General features: G+C 40.2%; 1 protein-coding gene across 1 annotated transcript in view; it reads left to right on the forward strand.

Annotated features, from left to right (window-relative positions):
- The window catches only part of LOC309855898 (uncharacterized protein), a gene marked incomplete at its 5' end in the record, with an annotated part of 123,406 nt that overhangs the window by 19,302 nt on the left and 81,280 nt on the right, over positions 1–22,824 (forward strand). Inside the window, 2 exons of the mRNA XM_082716517.1 lie at positions 11,936–12,000; positions 14,911–15,062. Of these exons, the coding sequence (XP_082572643.1) occupies positions 11,936–12,000; positions 14,911–14,929 (84 nt within the window). The 3' untranslated portion in view covers positions 14,930–15,062. The remainder of the gene's footprint in view (positions 1–11,935; positions 12,001–14,910; positions 15,063–22,824) is intronic.

Raw genomic sequence — 22,824 nt, forward strand, 5'->3', positions numbered from 1 at the left:
TTCTGGTATTCTGGTATAATTCATGTGAATCAAAATCTTGTTTAGTAAATTGGTTTTGTTTTTTACTCTGGTTTGAATACTATAGTTTAATGAAATCTTCAAATTTTATTTTGTCACCACAAAAATGTTTTTTATTAATATTTCATTTTATTTTATTTCTTTTCAGTGTTCCAGCATTCATTGTTTTTTTAAAATTTTTTATTTTTTATAAACATATATTTTTATCCCCAGGGGTACAGGTCTGTGAATCACTAGGTTTACACACTTCACAGCACTCACCAAAGCACATACCCTCCCCAATGTCCATAATCCCACCCCCTTCTCCAAAACCCCTTCCCCCCAGCAACCCTCAGTTTGTTTTGTGAGATTAAGAGTCACTTATGGTTTGTCTCCCTCCCAATCCCATCTTGTTTCATTTATTCTTCTCCTACCCACTTAAGCCCCCATGTTGCATCACCACTTCCTCATATCAGGGAGATCATATGATAGCTGTCTTTCTCCGCTTGACTTATTTCGCTAAGCATGATACTCTCTAGTTCCATCCATGTTGTCGCAAATGGCAAGATTTCATTTCTTTTGATGGATGCATAGTATTCCATTGTGTATATATACCACATCTTCTTGATCCATTCATCTGTGGATGGACATCTAGGTTCTTTCCATAGTTTGGCTATTGTGGACATTGCTGCTATAAACATTCGGGTGCATGTGCCCCTTTGGATCACTACGTTTGTATCTTTAGGGTAAATACCCAATAGTGCAATTGCTGGGTCATAGGGCAGTTCTATTTTAAACATTTTGAGGAACTTCCATGCTGTTTTCCAGAGTGGTTGCACCAGCTTGCTTTCCCACCAACAGTGTAGGAGGGTTCCCCTTTCTCCGCATCCTTGCCAGCATCTGTCATTTCCTGACTTGTTGATTTTAGCCATTCTGAGTGGTGTGAGGTGATATCTCATTGTGGTTTTGATTTGTATTTCCCTGATGCCGAGTGATATGGAGCACTTTTTCATGTGTCTGTTGGCCATCTGGATGTCTTCTTTGCAGAAATGTCTGTTCATGTCCTCTGCCCATTTCTTGATTGGATTATTTGTTCTTTGGGTGTTGAGTTTGCTAAGTTCTTTATAGATTCTTGACACTAGTCCTTTATCTGATATGTCGTTTGCAAATATCTTCTCCCATTCTGTCAGTTGTCTTTTGATTTTGTTAACTGTTTCCTTTGCTGTGCAAAAGCTTTTGATCTTGATGAAATCCCAATAGTTCATTTTTGCCCTTGCTTCCCTTGCCTTTGGTGTTGTTCCTAGGAAGATGTTGCTGCGGCTGAGGTCGAAGAGGTTGCTGCCTGTGTTCTCCTCAAGGATTTTGATGGATTTCTTTCGCGCATTGAGGTCCTTCATCCATTTTGAGTCTATTTTTGTGTGTGGTGTAAGGAAATAGTCCAATTTCATTTTTCTGCATGTGGCTGTCCAATTTTCCCAGCACCATTTATTGAAGAGGCTGTCTTTTTTCCATTGGACATTCTTTCCTGCTTTGTCGAAGATGAGTTGACTGTAGAGTTGAGGGTCTATTTCTGGGCTCTCTATTCTGTTCCATTGATCTATGTGTCTGTTTTTGTGCCAGTACCATGCTGTCTTGATGATGACAGCTTTGTAATAGAGCTTGAAGTCCGGAATTGTGATGCCACCAACGTTGGCTTTCTTTTTCAATATCCCTTTGGCTATTTGAGGTCTTTTCTGGTTCCATATAAATTTTAGAATTATTTGTTCCATTTCTTTGAAAAAGATGGATGGTACTTTGATAGGAATTGCATTAAATGTGTAGATTGCTTTAGGTAGCATAGACATTTTCACAATATTTATTCTTCCAATCCAGGAGCATGGAACATTTTTCCATTTCTTTGTGTCTTCCTCAATTTCTTTCATGAGTACTTTATAGTTTTCTGAGTATAGATTCTGTGCCTTTTGGTTAGGTTTATTCCTAGGTATCTTATGGTTTGGGGTGCAAGTGTAAAAGGGATTGACTCCTTAATTTCTCTTTCTTCTGTCTTGCTGTTGGTGTAGAGAAATGCAACTGATTTCTGTGCATTGATTTTATATCCTGACACTTTACTGAATTCCTGGACAAGTTCTAGCAGTTCTGGAGTGGAGTCTTTTGGGTTTTCCACATATAGTATCATATCATCTGCGAAGAGTGATAATTTGACTTCTTCTTTGCCGATTTGGATGCCTTTAATTTCCTTTTGTTGTCTGATTGCTGAGGCTAGGACCTCTAGTACTATGTTGAATAGCAGTGGTGATAATGGACATCCCTGTCGTGTTCCTGACCTTAGCGGAAAAGCTTTATGTTTTTCTCCATTGAGAATGATATTTGCAGTGGGTTTTTCATAGATGGCTTTGATGATATTGAGGTATGTGCCCTCTATCCCTACACTTTGAAGAGTTTTGATCAGGAAGGGATGCTGTACTTTGTCAAATGCTTTTTCAGCATCTATTGAGAGTATCATATGGTTCTTGTTCTTTCTTTTATTGATGTGTTGTATCACATTGACTGATTTGTGGATGTTGAACCAACCTTGCAGCCCTGGAATAAATCCCACTTGGTCGTGGTGAATAATCTTTTTAATGTACTGTTGAATCCTATTGGCTAGTATTTTGTTGAGTATTTTCGCATCTGTGTTCATCAAGGATATCGGTCTATAGCTCTCTTTTTTGGTGGGATCCTTGTCTGGTTTTGGGATCAAGGTGATGCTGGCCTCATAAAATGAGTTTGGAAGTTTTCCTTCCATTTCTATTTTTTGGAACAGTTTCAGGAGAATAGGAATTAGTTCTTCTTTAAATGTTTGGTAGAATTCCCCCGGGAAGCCATCTGGCCCTGGGCTTTTGTTTGTTTGGAGATTTTTAATGACTGTTTCAATCTCCTTACTGGTTATGGGTCTGTTCAGGCTTTCTATTTCTTCCTGGTTCAGTTGTGGTAGTTTATATGTTTCTAGGAATGCATCCATTTCTTCCAGATTGTCAAATTTATTGCCGTAGAGTTGCTCATAGTATGTTCTTATAATAGTTTGTATTTCTTTGGTGTTAGTTGTGATCTCTCCTCTTTCATTCATGATTTTATTTATTTGGGTCCTTTCTCTTTTCTTTTTGATAAGTCTGGCGAGGGGATTATCAATTTTATTAATTCTTTCAAAGAACCAGCTCCTAGTTTCGTTGATTTATTCTATTGTTTTTTTTTTGTTTGTTTTCTATTTCATTGATTTCTGCTCTGATCTTTATGATTTCTCTTCTCCTGCTGGGCTTAGGGTTTCTTTCTTGTTCTTTCTGCAGCTCCTTTAGGTGTAGGGTTAGGTTGTGTACCTGAGACCTTTCTTGTTTCTTGAGAAAGGCTTGTACCGCTATATATTTTCCTCTCAGGACTGCCTTGGTTGTGTCCCACAGATTTTGAACCATTGTATTTTCATTATCATTTGTTACCATGATTTTTTTCAATTCTTCTTTAATTTCCCAGTTGACCCATTCATTTTTTAGAAGGATGCTGTTTAGTCTCCATGTATTTGGGTTCTTTTCAAACTTCCTTTTGTGGTTGAGTTCTAGATTTAGAGCATTGTGGTCGAAAATATGCAGGGAATGATCCCAATCTTTTGATACCGGTTGAGTCCTGATTTAGGACCGAGGATGTGATCTATTCTGAAGAATGTTCCATGTACACTAGAGAAGAATGTGTATTCTGTTGCTTTGGGATGAAATGTTCTGAATATATCTGTGATATCTATCTGGTCCAGTGTGTCATTTAAGGCCTTTATTTCCTTGCTGACCTTTTGCTTGGATGATCTGTCCATTTCAGTGAGGGGAGTGTTAAAGTACCCTACTATTATTGTATTATTGCAGATGTGTTTCTTTGATTTTGTTATTAATTGGTTTATATAGTTGGCTGCTCCCACGTTGGGGGCATAGATATTTAAAATTGTTAAATCTTCTTGTTGGACAGACCCTTTGAGTATGATATAGTGTCCTTCCTCATCTCTTATTATAGTCTTTGGCTTAAAATCTAATTGATCTGATATGATGATTGCCACTCCTGCTTTCTTCTGATGTCCATTAGCATGTAAATTCTTTTCCACCCCCTCACTTTAAATCTGGAGGTGTCTTCGGGCTTAAAATGAGTTTCTTGGAGGAAACATATAGATGGGTTTTGTTTTTTTTTATCCATTCTGATACCCTGTGTCTTTTGACAGGGGCATATAGCCCATTAACATTCAGGGTAACTATTGAGAGATATGAATTTAGTGCCATTGTATTGCCTGTAAGGTGACTGTTATTGTATATGGTCTCTGTTCCTTTCTGATCTACCACTTGTAGGCTCTCTCTTTGCTTAGAGGACCCCTTTCAATATTTCCTGTAGAGCTTGTTTGGTGTTTGCAAATTCTTTCAGTTTTTGTTTGTCCTGGAAGCTTTTAATCTCTCCTTCTATTTTCAATGATAGCCTAGCTGGATATAGTATTCTTGGCTGCACGTTTTTCTCGTTTAGTGCTCTGAAATATCATGCCAGCTCTTCCTGGCCTGCCAGGTCTCTGTGGATAATTCAGCTGCCAATCTAATATTTTTACCATTGTATGTTACAGACTTCTTTTCCCGGGCTGCTTTCAGGATTTTCTCTTTGTCACTGAGACTTGTAAATTTTCCTATTAGTTGACGGGGTGTGGGCCTATTCTTACTGATTTTGAGGGGCGTTCTCTGAACCTCCTGGATTTTGATGCTCGTTCCCTTTGCCATATTGAGGAAATTCTCCCCAATAATTCTCTCCAGTATACCTTCAGTTCCCCTCTCTGTTTCTTCCTCTTCTGCAATCCCAATTATTCTAATGTTGTTTCGTCTTATGGTGTCACTTATCTCTCGAATTCTCCCCTCGGGGTCCAGTAGCTGTTTGTCCCTCTTTTGCTCATCTTCTTTATTCTCTGTCATTTGGTCTTCTATATCACTAATTCTTTCTTCTGCCTCATTTATCCTAGCAGTGAGAGCCTCCATTTTTGATTGCACCTCATTAATAGCTTTTTTGATTTCAACTTGGTTAGATTTTAGTTCTTTTATTTCTCCAGAAAGGGCTTTTATATCTCCGAGAGGGTTTCTCTAATATCTTCCATGCCTTTTTCGAGCCCGGCTAGAACCTTGAGAATTGTCATTCTGAACTCTAGATCTGTCATATTACCAATGTCTGTATTGATTAGGTCCCTAGCGTTCGGTACTGCCTCTTGTTCTTTTTTTTTGTGTTGAATTTTTCCGTCTTGTCATTTTGTCCAGATAAGAGTATATGAAGGAGCAAGTAAAATACTAAAAGGGTGGCAAGAAGCCCAGGAAAATATGGTTTAACCAAATTAGAAGAGATCCCAAATCGTGAGTGGGGAGAAAGGGGATAGAAAGAGGTTCAAAAAGGAAGAAAGAAAAAAAAAGAAAAAAGAAAAAAAAAGAAAAGAGTAAAAAAAAAAAAGAAAACAAATAAGAAAAATATAAAAAAGAAAAATTATATATATTGGATAAACTAGTCAAAAAACTTTAAAAAAGAAAAAGGTTAATGTTAAAAAAAAATTTACCTGAAGGCGAGAAAAAAAACAAAAAATGAAAAAGAAAAAAATTAAATTAACTGCAAGACTAAAAAAAATCACAGGGAAAAAGCCATGAGTTCCGTGCTTTGCTTTTTCCTCCTCTGGAATTCTGCTGCTCTCCTTGGTATTGAAACCGCACTCCTTGGTAGGTGAACTTGGTCTCGGCTGGATTTCTTGTTGATCTTCTGGGGGAGGGGCCTGGTGTAGTGATTCTCAAGTGTCTTTGCCCCAGGTGGAATTGCACAGCTCTTAGGAGGGGCCGGGTTGAGTAATCCGCTCGGGTTTGCTTTCAGGAGCTTTTGTTCCCTGAGCGCTTTCCGTAGAGTTCCGGAGGATGGGAATACAAATGGCGGCCTCCTGGTCTCTGGCCTGGAGGAGCCGAGAGCCCAGGGCCCCACTCCTCAGTGCGCCCTCCGAGAACAGCGCCCAGTTACTCCCGTCTGCCTGACCTCCGGCCGCACTCCAAGCTCACCGAGCCTGCGACCGGTTCAAGGTAACACCGAGCTGTGAGCTCACTGTCGGCTCTGTCTCTGTAGCCAGCTTTCCTGTTCCAATACCCGCAAGCTCTGCGACACTCAGACACCCCCGATCCTTCTGTGACCCTGCGGGACCTGAGGCCACGCCGAGGTTTAGCCTCTGGAGCGATGTCCCTCAGTGGAACAGTCTTTTAAATGTCCCAATTTTGTGCTCTGTTGCTCAGCCGCTTGCCGGGAGCCGGCCCCTCCCCCCAGGGTCTATCTTCCCGTAGCTTTGGATTCACTTCTCCGCCAGTCCTACCTTTCAGAAAGTGGTTGTTCTTCTGTTTCCAGAATTGCTGTTCTTCTCTTCGATCTGCCGATGGATTTGCAGGTGTTTGCAATCTTTAGATAAGCTATCTAGCTGATCTCCAGCTAGCTGAAGTAGTCTCAGCCTGCTACTTCTCCGCCATCTTGACTCCTCCTCCCCCCTGCAATTGAATTTTAAATGAGGAAATCACTAATCAGATGATTTAGAATTAAATGGGATTGTGCTGATGATCTGAAATAATGTTCCTTAAGCACTTAATGCAATGCCTGGTATACAGTGGTTACATTTTTAGCATGGCAGCTACTATTATCTGTTTAAGTATAAAAAAAAATTATTAGGGAAGATATTTAGTGTTAACTGCCATGCTAGTGTCTACTGTGGATTTGTCGCGTAGATGGCCTTGCTGATCAGAGTTGCAAGGAGATCTTGTTAAGTTGTGAATAGAGGAAGAGAAACAAAGAAAGCACACATTCAGGACCTTTTAGGGGGCAGTGGCTCCTTTGACACAATTTTTGGTGGTTCTGGGACTAACATGTCTTTTTTTTTTGTAAAGATTTTATTTATTCATTTGGCAGAAATCACAAGTAGATGGAGAGGCAGGCAGAGAAAGAGAGAGAGGGAAGCAGGCTCCCTGATGAGCAGAGAGCCCGATGTGGGACTCGATCCCAGGACCCTGAGATCATGACCCTAGCCGAAGGCAGCGGTTTAACCCACTGAGCCACCCAGGCACCCATAACATGTCTTTTTTTTAAGATCACTCCATTTCTGAAAGTCAGTACTTAATGTGATTTCCTTGAGTTTTCTGGTTCATTTTCTCCTCCCCTTGAAATAGTCCTTTCAAAAAAAAAAAGATTTTATTTATTTATTTGACAGAGAGAGATCACAAATAGGCAGAGAGGCAGGCAGAGGGGCAGGCAGAGGGTGAGGGGGAAGCAGGCTCCCTGCTGAGCAGAGAGCCCTATGCAGGGTTTAATCCCAGGACCCTGAGATCATGACCTGAGCAGAAGGCAGAGGCTTAACTCACTGAGCCACCCAGGTGCCTCAAAATAGTTCTTTCTTTAAGATGCTTCGGCTGTACTATATAGGACTTTTGGGTCCCCCAATAATGGGTCTGTGATTAAAGGAGGAGACTGATACAAAGTGAAGGTCAAGCAAAGCTTTATTTCGCGCCAAGCACCAAGAATCAAACCAAACGTTCGGGGCCACACCTCTTACAGAGAGGGTGACCTCTCTCTGCTTCACATACTAGCTTTTAAGGGCAAAGGCCATGTGGTTGGGCCTGGCCACACACAGGTAGCCAATGAAATTGTAACACACAGAGAAAGCTGCACAGTCATGCTAGGTCACACACGGGTGGCCAATTGAATTACAATTCACCCCATAGTAGCTATTTGAACTAGCCTATCCCCTTGGTCAGAATTGGTGCCCAGAAGGCGGGGCCCACACTCCTTGGTAGCTAGGAAGACAGTATGAGTGGTTTACTGATTGGATGTCTCCACCTGACCGGACTCATCCCTACAGGCTGTTATCTCTACCTGACCTGACCCACCCTTGTATTTGGGCTTTGTAACCTGGGACTGGTTTCCCGGACTTGCTTTTAAGTAAGTTTCCCTGTGGGGGGCCGGGTCAGTTTAAGTTTTACTGCATAAACAACAAAATGGCTGTTCAACCAAGGTGGGGCTGCTCTGGCTAAATAGGCCCTTACAGGACTAACACCATTTAAAAAAAATTAAATTTATTTATTTTCAGCATAACAGTATTCATTATTTTTTCACCACACCCAGTGCTCCATGCAATCCGTGCCCTCCATAATACCCACCAGCTGGTACCCCAACCTCCCACCCCCCCGCCACTTCAAACCCTTCAGATTGTTTTTCAGAGTCCATAGTCTCTCATGGTTCACCTCCCCTTCCAATTTACCCCAACTCCCTTCTCCTTTCTAACTCCCCATGTCCTCCATGCTATTTGTTATGCTCCACAAATAAGTGATACCATATTATAATTGACTCTCTCTGCTTGACTTATTTCACTCAGCATAATCTCTTCCAGTCCCGTCCATGTTGCTACAAAAGTTGGGTATTCATCCTTTCTGATGGAGGCATAATACTCCATAGTGTATATGGACCACATTTTCCTTATCCATTCGTCTGTTGAAGGGCATCTTGGTTCTTTCCATAGTTTGGCGACCGTGGCCATTGCTGCTATAAACATCCAACACTGTTTTTTTTAAAAGATTTTTTTTATTTATTTGACAGACAGAGAGAGAGAGATCACAAGGACGCAGAGAGGCAGGCAGAGAGAGAGCTTGCTGAACAGAGAGCCTGATGCAGGGCTTGATTCCAGGATCTTGAGACCATGTTCTCAGCTGAAGGCAGAGGCTTAACCCACTGAGCCACCCAGGTGCCCCAAGACCACCAAGATTTTTAGTATCACATTCCATTTTTTCCTTTTTATTATTTTGGCAATCACCAGTGTGATGTATTATCCCCAATGGCTGGTTACCAAGAGTGCTACATCTTATCTAATCTACATTTATCTAAATATTATTTAAGCCTCAAGACCCTTTTGAGTTACACTGCTCTCTCCCCATTCTGGTCTTTATTGTTCTTACTGTTTGTAACACACCATTTAGCACATTATTGTTTCCTGCTTCTATCACTCAGGTCACATGATGGTGAACAACTTGAAAGAGGGGCCATATCTTGGAGAAACTTCATAGTTAATATCAATCTAATTTATGCTCTTGCTCGTCATAGATTCTCTTTTCTGAGACACATTTCCTAGGTTCCTAAGCATATGTATTAATAGTTCATATAACTGCCAAGGTCTAATATAGGTATTATAAAAATAAGTAGTGGGGGACTATCATAGTTCCCCATACTCCCCTCACCACTTTATTAGGATTAGAAATACAATTTATTAAGTTCTCTTAATTTTTTTCTCTACTTGTTTGTTTTGTGCTAAGTGAAATATATTTTTTGGTAAATGATAAATGCAAACAATGCAGCCCTTTTATGCTACGAATTACATTTGCCTTCAAGCCAGAGGAATATGGAAACTTGCCTACATTAATGAGAAAAAATCACTAGTTTTTATTTTTAATGTTTCTACTTTAAGGTTTATTGAGATTATCTCAGGCAGTATTAAACTTGAGGCTTCCATGTGAAAAAATTCAAATACTCCTTAAGCTTCATTATTTACTTTGATATTAATATTAATGGATTTTTACTATTATTTCCTGAGAGAAGGAGATGGGGTAAAAGGAGGGACCATGAAGGTCCTGGACATTTGGCCAGGGGGAGATTGTCCTGAAGGGCCGAGAAAGGCATAGGTAGGGGGATGTTGGGGCCCTGCAGACAAATCACCAAGCTGTTATTTTTTTCCATGGACTATTCATAGACACAGGTCATGCCTATTGTTGCAGGGGTTTTGTGACTGTGGGGGAAGGCAGAGGAGGGATAAAAGGAAGACCACTTAATTTAATGAACCATTTTGCTAGCATGGACCTCAGGCCCTGGCTCTAAAGCAATAGACTCAGACCTCAGAAAAAAGAGAGAGATAACTGTCTGCTCATATGTTTGGGCCATTCTAGGCTAAGCCCATGGATACTGGGCAATTTTTGTGGGTCAGGTCTTGGCTCCAGGGACCATGGTTCCCACAGAGTTGAGAAATCTGAACCAGTTTGGGAACTCCTAGGTATCTGAAGGGGAAAGGGAGAGTGTGTGAGGACTTGGACTTAGTGAAAGACATCAATGTTAAGGCAGAGTGTGCCCTTAGATGTAATCTATTCTGTCAGGCTAGGCCCCCAAATTATTTTACCTAGTGACCCAGAAACACATTTTGCCTTTTTTTAGAACCCCTCATCTTTTTTTTTTTTTTAACTGGCTGCTTGAAGTTTATTTTCCACTTAGTGCAAAGGCATACGGTTATAGGGTGTCAGTAGGACTTCAATTTGGCTTTGATAGTAAAGAATAGAATTCTCTCAATTGCCTTTTTTGGTGTTTTGCTGTTTTGATATAAAGGAACCCAATTGCTTCTGCTTGCCACAACCTGCCTCTTCTACAGGGAGGAAAAGAGATGGGCTCTGATGAGCCTAACACCTCCTGAAGCTTGGTGGCTGGTGGTAGTCACTCAGGACTGGGGCTTGGTGTTGGCTATGCCAGGCTGGCCAAAAGGCTGCTTCTTCAGAGCCAAGTCACAGGTGATTGTATCCCTGGAAGCCTGTGGAGATAGACCCTACCCTATCTTTTTTTTTTTTTTTTTAAGATTTTATTTATTTATTTGACAGAGAGAAATCACAAGTAGTCGGAGAGGCAGGCAGAGAGAGAGAGAGACGGAAGCAGGCTCCCTGCTGAGCAGAGAGCCCGATGCGGGACTTGATCCCAGGACCCTAAGATCATGACTTGAGCCGAAGGCAGCGGCTTAACCCACTGAGCCACCCAGGCGCCCCAACCCTACCCTATCTTGATCAAAAAACAAACAAACAAAACAAACAAAACAAAAAAACAGGCCCAACACTGCCCTATGTGTCTTTCACCTGAGTTTAGAGGAGAACAGATAAACTAGGGTGGAGAGTCCCCAATTATGGTCTCGACAGCTGTCTCTCCTGTCATTCTCCACTGCTCTCCTACATCTACCCTCATTTAATGGCAAAAATGGCCTCTTAAGCTGTCCTTCACTTCCCTAGTTAGATAGCTCCTTCCAAACCTAGCCAGATCACTGTTTATTGTCATCACAGCACCTATCACTACCTCAAATAACCATTTGGTTATTTGGTTGTTTATTCCCCCCTCTTTATCCCCTTGTCCCATGTATGTTCCATGAGAGCAGGGGCTGGCTGTGTTTGGTCCTCTACCATATATCTCCAGAATCTGGCAGAATTGGTCAGGTCTCTTCTCTGTCTCCTGAAAACACCCTGTGTATCTTCACTTTGTACCTTTGCTCTAAGTATTTCCCTCCTCTGGAATGCATTTTTCCCTGTCTACCCAATCTTTCTTATCTTGCAATGCTGGACCCATGTCCTACTTCCTCTAGAAAGGCCTCCCTGATCACTTCCGCCCACAGAGAACTTCTCCTTCTCTAGCTGTTGTAGCCTTACTGTCTTTGCTATGCATTTTGCTGATTCTTTCTGTACCTTTATGTGTTCCTTCCCAAATGTTTCCTTTGCACTGGTCTTACCTCTCCCAGTGGATTGTATCCACAGTATTTTCCTGCTTTGATCTTCTCTCTCACTTCAGGGTAAATGAATTTGATTGTGCTCATTCAGTAATACAGATAACGCATCTGAACACAGTAAACAGTTCCTTTGTGTGGTCTAAGGAGCATATGCTTCTAGTTGTTAAATACAGATTCCCAGATACTTCCTCCACAGATTCATAATGTATAGTTTGGAATGGGGTTCTGGGATCTTTGTTTGGAAGAAGACTCTTCTGATATGTAAAGTTTGAGAACCAGTAATTTAGGGAGACCCATCTTGGTCCTGGCTCAGCCATTAACCAGCTATGTGACTTTGGATGACTCATTTGTCCCATCTGAGCTTCTCTTTCCTCATTATAGGATGAATGTGACCTTTCAGTTCTAAAAATCAGCAAGTCTATCTATGTTCTGCGAAATCCTGGAAGGTAAATTTCTTGGTTTATGTATCTTAGAATCTCAATTACAGCATATTCAAGTGTTGTACCTTAAAGGGAGTAGATGGTTAATAAACACCAATTAATGAGTGAATGAATGGAGGTAGTTGGGAAGCAGGGAAGGGGAAACTTAAAACAATCTAGGAACAGTGGTGTAGCAGACCACATTACAGAGGCTTGAGTTAGAATCACAGTCCTTGCCAAGTCAATTGATTTCTCCAGCTCTCCATTTACTCATCTGTAAACTGGAGGTGTTAATAGCACCTACTGCATAAGGCTGTTGGAGGATGAAATGAGATAATGTCTATAAAAAGCTTAGCTACTGTCTGGCGTACAGTTAACACTTAATAAGTTTGTTTTCAGTTAATTCACCTTGAACAGGAGCAAATGAATGCTTCTCAATGAGGCAGGACCTGAATTTCAACCATATCCCAGACTCCTCAGGTCTCCCCCCTTTGTACTGGCCTGCAAGTTAAAGGGGGAAGAACAAGGGATGTTGTGGGAAGTCCATAGAGGCCCTGATTATGAGGGAAGGACCTGGAAACCTGTCTTATTTGACAGCCACAGCTGTAAGGACCTGATTTAGAACCTGGGCATAATGGGCTGTGGTTTTGGAGTGTGCTATACCTTATCTGTGGTCTAGGAAAACCAAAGTGTCAAAGCATCATGGTATTTATCATCGGGGTATGAAGAGAGTATGGGGTTTGGAATGAGAGTATTTGGGTTCAAGGTTTAGTTCTTGCAGGAAGACTTCTCCAACTTTGTTGTACCCCCACATTTTATATGGGTCAGGTGCCCCTTTCTGTTTCCACAGTGCTTACTATTTTCCTTATCATCCTGTTCAGTTGTGTCACTATCTCCTGACTCTTATCTATAGTAGACTGAACTTGGTGAGAATGAGGACAGTGTCTTGTCATCTCAGTATTCTGGACAAAGAACATATTGTCTGAGGAGAGCGGATGTGCAGAAAATGTTTTGGAACTCAACTCAAATGATCAGCTGATGTAATGTTGAATTTAGCTATTCATTAGCTTTGGGCAAGTCAGTTTACCTCTTTAAGTCCGTAAGAGGAGTATGGATAAACAACTTACCAAGATAAGAGAGAGAGAGAGAGAGAGACAGAGAGAGAGACAGAGAGAGGCAAACCAAGAAACAGACTCTAACCTAGAGAAAACAAACTGATGGTTATTAAGAGGTAAGTAGGGGAATGGGTTAAATAGGTGATGGAGACTGAGGAGTGCACTTGTCATGAGCATCAGGTAATATATGGAATTGCTGAATCAGTATATTTCACACCCGAAACTAGCCTAACATTGTATGTTAACTAACTAGAATTAAAATTAAAACTTTGAAAAAGAACAACTTGTCTTGTAAGAGAGGCCTGAGAAGTCCTTTCATCCTGGGTGCAGCTGGTTTACACCAGTTATTGTGATGAGCACTAGGTGTTGTATGGAAGTGTTGAATCACTATATTGTACACCTGAAGCTAATATTACACTGTATGTTAACTAACTGGAATTTAAATTGAAACTTTAAAAAACCCCACAACTTAGCAGGGTTATTGTGGGGCTCAACCACTTTCAGACTTCTTTTTGTCTCTTCCCACCCACTAGCCTTGTTGACCTTTACCTAAACCTATTTACCATCCCTTGAGGACTCTATTTTCCCTTCTCTAGGCTGTTTAATCACCAAATCTGGAAAAGAAATTGATGCTAATGTGTTAATGGGTGTTAATTGGATGCTATATTTACATTTCAACAGGGAGCTTTTCCTGCTTCAAGAGGAATGAGTAATGGTAGATTCCAGGTGCTTGGGCAAGGGAGGGCTGTATTTTGTAGTTGTTAAGGGGCCTTTTAAGCCATTTCTCAAACTGCCCTGGTAGGGAGCCACCCACTTTTTGTCTACAAAGGGCTTGCTGCCACAATTTACACTGTGTTCCCCTGCAGAAAATGCTTGAGGCATCTAGGGCCACATCTCTTTCTTTTTAAGATTTTATTTATTTGAGAGAGAGCAGGCCTGGGAGAGTGTGAGAGCACATGGTTGGGGGGGCAGAGGGAGAGGCATAAGCAGACTCCCCACTGAGCAGATCCCAGGACTCCAGGATTATGGCCTAAGCCAAAGGCAAGCCCTTAACCAACTGAGCCACCTAGGTGCCCCAGGGGATTCTCTCTTGTGAGGCCTCCAAAAGCACATAGAACCAATCTCTAGTGATTTATCAGTGCCTGCCCTAAGTTTTGAGTCACACTGACTTAGGAGGCCTGATGAGCTCTGTACCAGGCTTGGAGATCAGACCTGGGTTCCAGAAAAGCCATTAGCCTGGAAAAATTATTTCTGCTAACCCCCCTAAGCAGCTCCTGAGGCTTTTTACATGCTCACGGAATAGCCTAGGGTCTTTGCTGGGGTCCAGGGTTAAACTCCTTTGGAAAGAGATGTAACTCTTGGTTAAAAATTCCTCTGGTGCTCTTAATGTTGACCAGAAATAGATTTTGTGCCTAAAATATCAATGTCAACAATTTAATGGGTATTGAGGACCAGGAAGGGAAGGTGAGGGGTTTACTGGCTGAGGGTAGTTTGAGTTTGCAGGTATGGGCAGGGCTGGGGTAGGGATGTCCCTGCATGGCCTGTGGGCATGAGCATGTATTTTGAGTGTGCATGCCCTATATGTTCTTTTTTTTTTTAAGATTTTATTTATTTGACAGACAGAGATCACAAGTAGGCAGAGAGGCAGGCAGAGAGAGAGGAGGAATCAGGCTCCCCTCAGAGCAGAGAGCCTGATCCCGGGCTGGATCCCAGGACGCTGGGATCATGACCTGAGCCGAAGGCAGAGGCTTTAACCCACTGAGCCACCCAGGCGCCCCTCTTTTTTTTTTTTTTTAAAGACTTTTATTTATTTATTTGACAGAGAGAGCGAGAGAGCATAAACAGGCAAAGTAGCAGAAGGAGAGGGAGAAGCAGGCTCCCCACTGAGCATGGAGCCTGATGTTCAGCTTGTTCCTGGGCCCTGTGATCATGACCTGAGCCAAAGGCAGTCACTTAACCAACTGAGCCACCCAGGTGCCCTTGTCCTTTTGTTCTTTTCAGTATTCTATAGTGCAAGATTTGGTTCTGAAAAAAAAAAATAGTTCTTCCTTCCTGCTTTATATGTAAATATAAACCATACCTCAGTTTATTGGAGCATCACTCTTGATTGTGTTAAGATCTGAAATACCAAGGGCATGATATGTTGCCACTCTGGGTCTCAGGGTTTTCCACTCAGAATGTGGAGACCTTGTATAAATTTTGGGCAAGTGATCCAGGAGAGGTTGGGCCAGAGGATCTGAACTTGGCCAGAGGCTGGTTGTCTTGTGGCTGGTATCACAGGGCTTGCCAGCCATTTCTACTCCTCTGCCTCTTGTCCACCTCTCCAGAGGAGGAATGAAGAGGGAAAGGGCTGAACCTCACTTCCCTTCAGTTGGAAAATATCTTGTTTCCCATACTTTGTGGAGTTAGTGGCCACTAGGTTGCCCTACACCTCAGCCCCTGCCAGGAACACTGATGAAGGCTCCACTTGTATGTATATTGGAATCACACACTTTTTCAGTGACTCAGACTCAGACAAACCTATTTCTTTTAGTGGGGCTGCCTCAATATGTAATGTAGATGCTAAATGTGTTCATGGGCCAAGAGGTGATTGACAGGTGATTTACTTTCAGTGCAGTGGGATTGTAAGTTAATTCTTTGTTGGACCCAGAGTGCCAGAACAGGGACTTGGAACTCTGTTGGCTGATGGGGTGTGGGGAGCTGGCCAAGAGGGGCAGAATCTCTTTGGGGATAAGTATAGAAGTTGCCAAGTGGGAATCTGAATGCCAAATCCAGCATTCACATTTTATGTGACTTCAAAATTGTTTAAACATTTTGCAAGAAAAACAAAAACAAAAACAATTTTACATTGGTTGCCCACATTTAACAATTCAGAAACTGAAAATAATAGGATCATATAACACTGGGTAAGGTACCTGCTTGATAACAATTATATTGAGTAGTGTCTGCTACATTTGGGCAGGATCTGTACTTTCCAGTTTTCCATACTCCCCCATTTTCTTACTGTGTGAGTTATGCCTTGTGTACTTTTCTCATTTAGACTACCTGTCTGGCTCCTGTAGGCCGATTTGTGATCCCTGGACTTTTAATACTGATCATCATTGGATAGGTCTTATGGGGAGATTCTGTTGCAGGGGATGGAAGACCAGAAGAAGAGTGGGGACTGAAATAGTCAAAAAGCCTGAGAGAGGCAGCCTGAAGTCACCACTGGGCATCCTGTCAGGCAGAGGGATCACAGCAATAGGGGGCCCAGAATCTAGCATCTTGTGAAGACCTGGACAGGAAGCATTGAGGAAAGGGATATTCTGGAAGAGAACAGGGGAGGATACAGCCAGACTGTCTGAGGTTATGTGACCCTGACATGGTTCTACTTAAACCCTCAATGACTTCCTGTTACTCTTGGGATAAAGGCAAACAGCTTTACAATGGTCAGCAAGATGCTGCATGGCTTGACCTGGCAATGCTGAACTTTATCTTGAGCCCTGTGCTTCTAAAAAAAATCCTTACTCTAAGACCATTTTGGATCATTATAACACCAGACCTACCTCCTCCCTTTCTGAATGACTCAAATAGATAAGACCCCCTCCAAGTTTGTTCCCTCTTCTTTGATACATTTCTTATTCATGAGCACTCTCCATATTGCAATAGGCTGAATAAAATCATGTCTTTAATTGTGCATTGCATTTTGTCCTTCATGGTCTTGGCATTGCTGCAAGCATGCTATGAAGGCACACACATGAGTCGTGTCTTTCCATGTCAGCTTTATTCAATCATAAAGTAAGGTTAACGTAATTATAAAGCAAGTTCAGGATTCCAAACTCAATGACATTTCCTCATGCATTTAACTGGGCTTCATATACAGCATACACAAATGTGCTTCATATAAAGCACAAAACAAAGTCATACAACAAACAAGATACAACGCAAAGTCAGTCCTTATGTGTGCAGTTGAGCTGAGGCCTCAGTCTGGTCTAGGTCAGCTCTCAGCAGGTGCGGCTTATTGTGTTTAAGCAGTGGAGAGTCTCTATTATGTTCAGAGATGAATCACTTGGTGACAGTTGACTTTTTGATGTGGTCAGATGTGAAAAAGTCAGCGTTTGGAAAGTCTGACAGTTTGCTGTAAAAATTCTCCCTTTTTTAAGGAGTTTAATCAGTCTTGGGCCTTTGCAGACCACCCCCTGGTTCTGCTGCTTGCAGTTCAGGGTGTTGTCAGTCTGTGCTGGTTTGGGCAATATCTGGCCTTAGTCCAATGCCCTTGGCTACTTACGTCACGGCTTGACATAAGCCACTGCTTGACATGAGTGACTCCGTCTTGCTTTCTACTCAGATGGGATTGCACGCCACTGTCAGATCCATATTTATTCTACCCAGGGAACAAGGCCTCTCCAAACCCTTTGTGTTCCTCTTCTGACCTGTGATCTATGGACCCAACAGTGAGTCCAGCTCCAAATTCTTTGTTCCAGAGTCTTGTCCACCACTAGACCTGTAAGGATTTGATTACTTTTGAGTACTTGTTTGATTTCTGGTGCTGGCTTCTTTTGGTTTCATGACCTGACCATTCAGTGATCTCTGTAAATAGAGTCATGGTTTGTAGACATCTTGTCTCCGTTGGGTGAAAGAAGACAGTTATCTGATCAGTATTTTCTGTCTATTTTGAGCTCATATCAATTAAGAATTCCATGCCCATCGGGAAGAAAACAGCTTTTTGATATGGATCAGTGAGTTTTTAAATTCTGTGTTTACATTTGACTCATACTGAAATTTTAGAATTGAAGTTACAAGTTGTCTTTCTATCTGTATCTGTCTGTATGTTTATATGTAATTCAGAAAGACCTCTGTCTTTCACTGTGTGAGTGTGTAATATTTTTCTACCTTTGGATGGTATTACCAAATTATATTTTAAAATCTGTTAAAAGTAGCTTTATTCTGATTGGCTTAGAAATAAATGTTTATATAAATTGAATGTTCTTAAAATTCCCAGAAATTAAGAAAATTGCATTGTATTGGATACTCATTATGTGCTAAACAAAAGTGTTATTATGGAAAACAATTCAAATATTTTAAGAATTGAAGTTCACCTAATTTAGGAAAATCTAGCAGATGAAAGTAGTTTAATATTTTCACTTAATGAAACAACCATGCTTTTTTGGATTTATCAGTGTTGAATGTACTATAAGCATACATTTTTATTCTATTCGGGTATATTCTTCCTAAATTTATACAAGTTTATTGATCAAATGAGCTACCAATACTTCTACTAAAGGTTTAAGATTAGGAAAAATATAAATTTGTGTTCAACCAAATAACATCATTAATTTCAAGAATAATTATGTTTTGTAGCATGTCAGCTTGAAGATAATTTCCAAGTTATTTAGGTAACTTAAAACATTGGACTGATACTAAATAGAGTTGATTCATGGATATTATATGTCTTAGATAATTTCTAAGATAGAATACTGAAATGTTAATTATTAAGCATAATTTAAGTTTATATACTTTGCATCTCATTTTTATATGCTACAGAGACTATATTAGGTCTATTAATAAGTGTGTTTATTTTTACCATTTTATTTTTTAAATTTTTAAAAATTAAAAAAAATATTTTGTTTATTTATTTGACAAAGAGAGAGACACACACAGTGAGAGAGGGAACACAAGCAGGAGGAGTGAGAGAGGAAGCAGACTTCCCGCTGAGCAGGGAGCCTGATCCAGGGCTTTATCCCAGGACCCTGGGATCATGACCTGAACTGAAGGCAGATGCTTAATGACTGAGCCACCCAGGCACCCCTATTTTTACCATTTTTAAAACTTGTACTGTAAGGGTTATCTACAGGTATAAAATTTGTAAAAGTTTTGAGGAAAGAGAGTTTAGTTTGTTGTGTTCAAGGCTGGCTAAGCCTTGATGTGCTTATTTATAAGATTTTCAAAAAGTTTTAGTGTCAACTATTATACTGATGTAAAACTAGAATTGGATATTTTCTCTGTTAAAATGTTTGATTTTTCTTGGAATATTGGTCTGCTCTTAATAAGAGCTTGTAAAAGATTATTCTTTACTTTCTGAATCATTTGCCTAGGAGACAAAGGTTCTGTGTCTTGCTATAATAACCTTCTATGGTTTATATTGACTTTATGTCCTTGATTATTTAAGAAAAGAAAGTCTTCTTACTTAGGAAAGAGCTATGATTCTTTATAATCATGTTACTTTTCAAATCTTCTATTGTTAAATTGGTCAAATAGATAGTCAAGTATTGTTTTTCAGTAATCCATGATCCTATTTTTTACTTAAAAATTTTTTATTTTTTATTAACATATAATGTATTATTAGCCACAGGGGTACAGATCTGTGAATAGCCAGGTTTACACACTTCACAGCACTCACCATAGCACATACTTTCCCCAATGTCTATAACCCAACCACCCTCTCCCTACCCTCCTCCCCCCAGCAACCTTCAGTTTGTTTTGTGAGATTAAGAGTTTCTTATGTTTTGTCTCCCTCCCGATCCCATCTTGTTTCATTTTTTCCTTCCCCACCCCCCAAGCCCCCCACTTTGCCTCTCAACTTCATCATATCAGGGAGATCATATGATAATTTTCTTTCTCTGACTGACTTACTTCGCTCAGCACAATACCCTCTAGTTCCATCCACGTCATCGCAAATGGCAAGATTTCATTTCTTTTGATGGCTGCATAGTATTCCATTGTATAAATATACCACTTCTTTATCCATTCATCCATGATTCTGTATTAATCAAATGTTGAAACATTCTGACAACTTTAGATATTTTGGCTTCCCCAGATCTAATCCTAAGTATCTTTTGCACCTACAGCTGACTTTCAGATTTCCCAGAGGGCTTGTGGAAAATTAAAAACAAATAAAGGATTTGTTCTTTCATCTCGTAAAAATAGAACTGCTAGAGATTATTGGATTTGTTTGATATATTATTCTTGATGAGTTGCATGAGCAGAGTGGTTAAAAGCAGGGGAGATTCTCAGCCTTTCCTAGGTTGAAGTGGTATAGGTAAAAAGTTATTGATATAAATATTTCATGAATTATATGCTGTATGGGAAGTTCCCAGAGAATTGTCAATGCCCTCACTGTCCATGAAAACTTTCTATTTGTCAGAGTCCTAGTGTTGCTTTACTAGATAATAGAACTCAAAAGATATAGTATTATCAGTCATAATGTCATAATTTCTGTTATTTTTTAAAATGTTACCTTGGTCACAACTTTGCTTATTTAATTTGAATCTAGCTTCTCCTAAGGCAGTAGGTTTTTAAAAAGCTTTATTTATGAGAAAGAGAGAGAGAGAGAGAAGGAGGAAGAGGAGGAGGAGGAAGGGGAGAAGGAGAGAGAGAGGGACAGGCAGACTCTGTGCTGAGCATGGAGTCCAACTCAGGGCTCCATCCCACTACCCATGAGGTCATGACTTGAGCAGAAACTAAGAGCTGGACGCTGATTTGACTGAGCCATCCAGGCACCCCTTTAGAGTTTTTTTTTTAAATTGAAGTATAGTTGAAACACAGTGTACAACATAATGATTTGACTACTCTGTTTATTATACTATGCTCATCACAAGTGTAGCTACCATCTGTCACCATATGATGCTATTACAATACCATAGACTATATTTTCTATGCTGTGATTTTCATCTCTGTGACTTATTCTATAACTGGAAACCTGTACCTCCCATTTCCCTTCATCCATTTTGGCCATCCCCCCACCTCCTCCCCTTGGGCAACCACCAGTTTGTTTTTTGTATTTATGGATCTGCTTCTGCTTCTGTTTGTTCATTTGTTGTTTTGGATTCCACATATAAGTGAAATGATATGGTATTTGTCTTTCTTTCTCTGACTTATTTCACTTAGCCTAATGCCCTCTAGGCCCATCCATTTTGTTACAAATGTAAGCCAGTGGTCTTTAATTGGGGTAGTGGCACCACTTTCCTATGGAGTTTTATTAATATAAAATGTTCAGGACCTTGTGGAAACTCTTTAGTTGATATTCTCTCTCTCTTTTTTTAAAGATTTATTTATTTATTTGACAAAGAGAGAGGGGTGGGGGAAGGCAGAGAGAAAAGGAGAGAGAATCTCCAGCAGACTCCCAATGTAGGGCTCCATCTCACAATTCTGAGATCATGACCTAAGCTGAAACCAAGGGTTAGATGCTTAACTGACTTAATCACCCAGCCTCCCCTTTAGTTGATATTCTTGATATATTCCTGGTATAGTCTAATGTTTGCTTACATTTTCATGATATTATATTAGGATTATTATGTTATATCTGAAATTTTTTCTTTTGGAAAGATTATGTTACTCCATTCTTATAAATTAGATTTAATGTTTACTCTTCTTTAAAATAGGTTAATTATTATGTTTGTAGATATCTTGTTTAAAAATTTACTTTGAATTGACTTTATTATTTTATTTTGACAGTTATTTTATTTATGTAATGAACTCTTATCAGATCTTTCACTTTTGAAAATGATCAATAATAGTTTAATCATAGCTATTGTCTTTTATCATCTACAGATAGTTTTTTATGTATTATTTTGGTGCTTCCTTGAAAGCATTGCAAATAGCTGTAGGCCAGAGTGTTTTGTCTTCCAAAAAAGGACTCAAAGTTTCTTTGAAAAGGACTATGTCAGGGACTATTGGGTATAGGGTTCTGATGGCATCATTTAGACAACTTTGAGACTATACCAATGAATGAAGTTTAGATTTTCAGAACTCTGGTTAAGAAACAGATAGGTCAATGGGATCACTAAGGTAAAACTATATAAAACAAGAACGAATTATATAGCTCTGAATGAACTGATGAATGATGATTGTGGGTTTTTTTTGGAGTATTGCTCATGTTTTAATGTTCTGTTTTCTGGGCATGTAAGGAACCCTGTTCTCTTTTGTCTTAACTTATCTATAACTCATGATAATTTAGTAGACCATGCTTTCATAAATAGAAAGGAAATATTTGTAAATGATATCTTATTCTTCCTGTTTAACCACTCCAGAATTCTGAAACTTTTATTGGGTATTTTAATTTTCATGGCAATATGATTATTTATATAGGTTGGATAAGAATTTGTTGTCTTTGTCACAATTTCCAAAGAATACATACAGATGCCTAATAGACACATGAAAAAGATGTTCAACATCACTCATCATCAGGGAAATACAAATCGAAGATATCACCGCACACCAGTCAGAATGGCTAAAATTAACACAGGAAAGAGCAGGTGTTGGCGAGAATGTGGGGAAAGGAGAAATCCTCTGACACTGTTGGTGGGAACACACCAGCAGCCATTCTGGAAAACAGTGTGGAGGTTCCTCAAAAAGTGAAAAGCAGAACTACCCTATGATCCAGCAATTGCAATGCTAGGTATTTACCCAAAGAATACAAAATACTGATTCAAAGGGATTCATGAGCCTTGATGTTTCTCATAAGATTTGTTTATTTATTTTAGAGAGAGCACGAGTGGAGGGGAAGAAGGAGAAAGAATCTCAAGCAGACTACATGCTGAGCATGTAGCCTCACATGGGGCTTGATCTCATGGCACTGAGATCATGACCCAAGCCAAAACCAAGAGCTAGGTTCTTAACTGACTACTTCACCCTGGCACCCTCATGAGCCCTGATGTTTATAGTAGCATTATCAACAATAGTCATATTATGGAAAGAGCCTAGATGTCCACTAACTGATGAATGCACAAAGAAGATGTGAGATTGATCTCACATTTAT

This window comes from Mustela nivalis (assembly GCF_964662115.1).
Source record: "Mustela nivalis genome assembly, chromosome: X".
NCBI lineage: Eukaryota > Metazoa > Chordata > Mammalia > Carnivora > Mustelidae > Mustela > Mustela nivalis.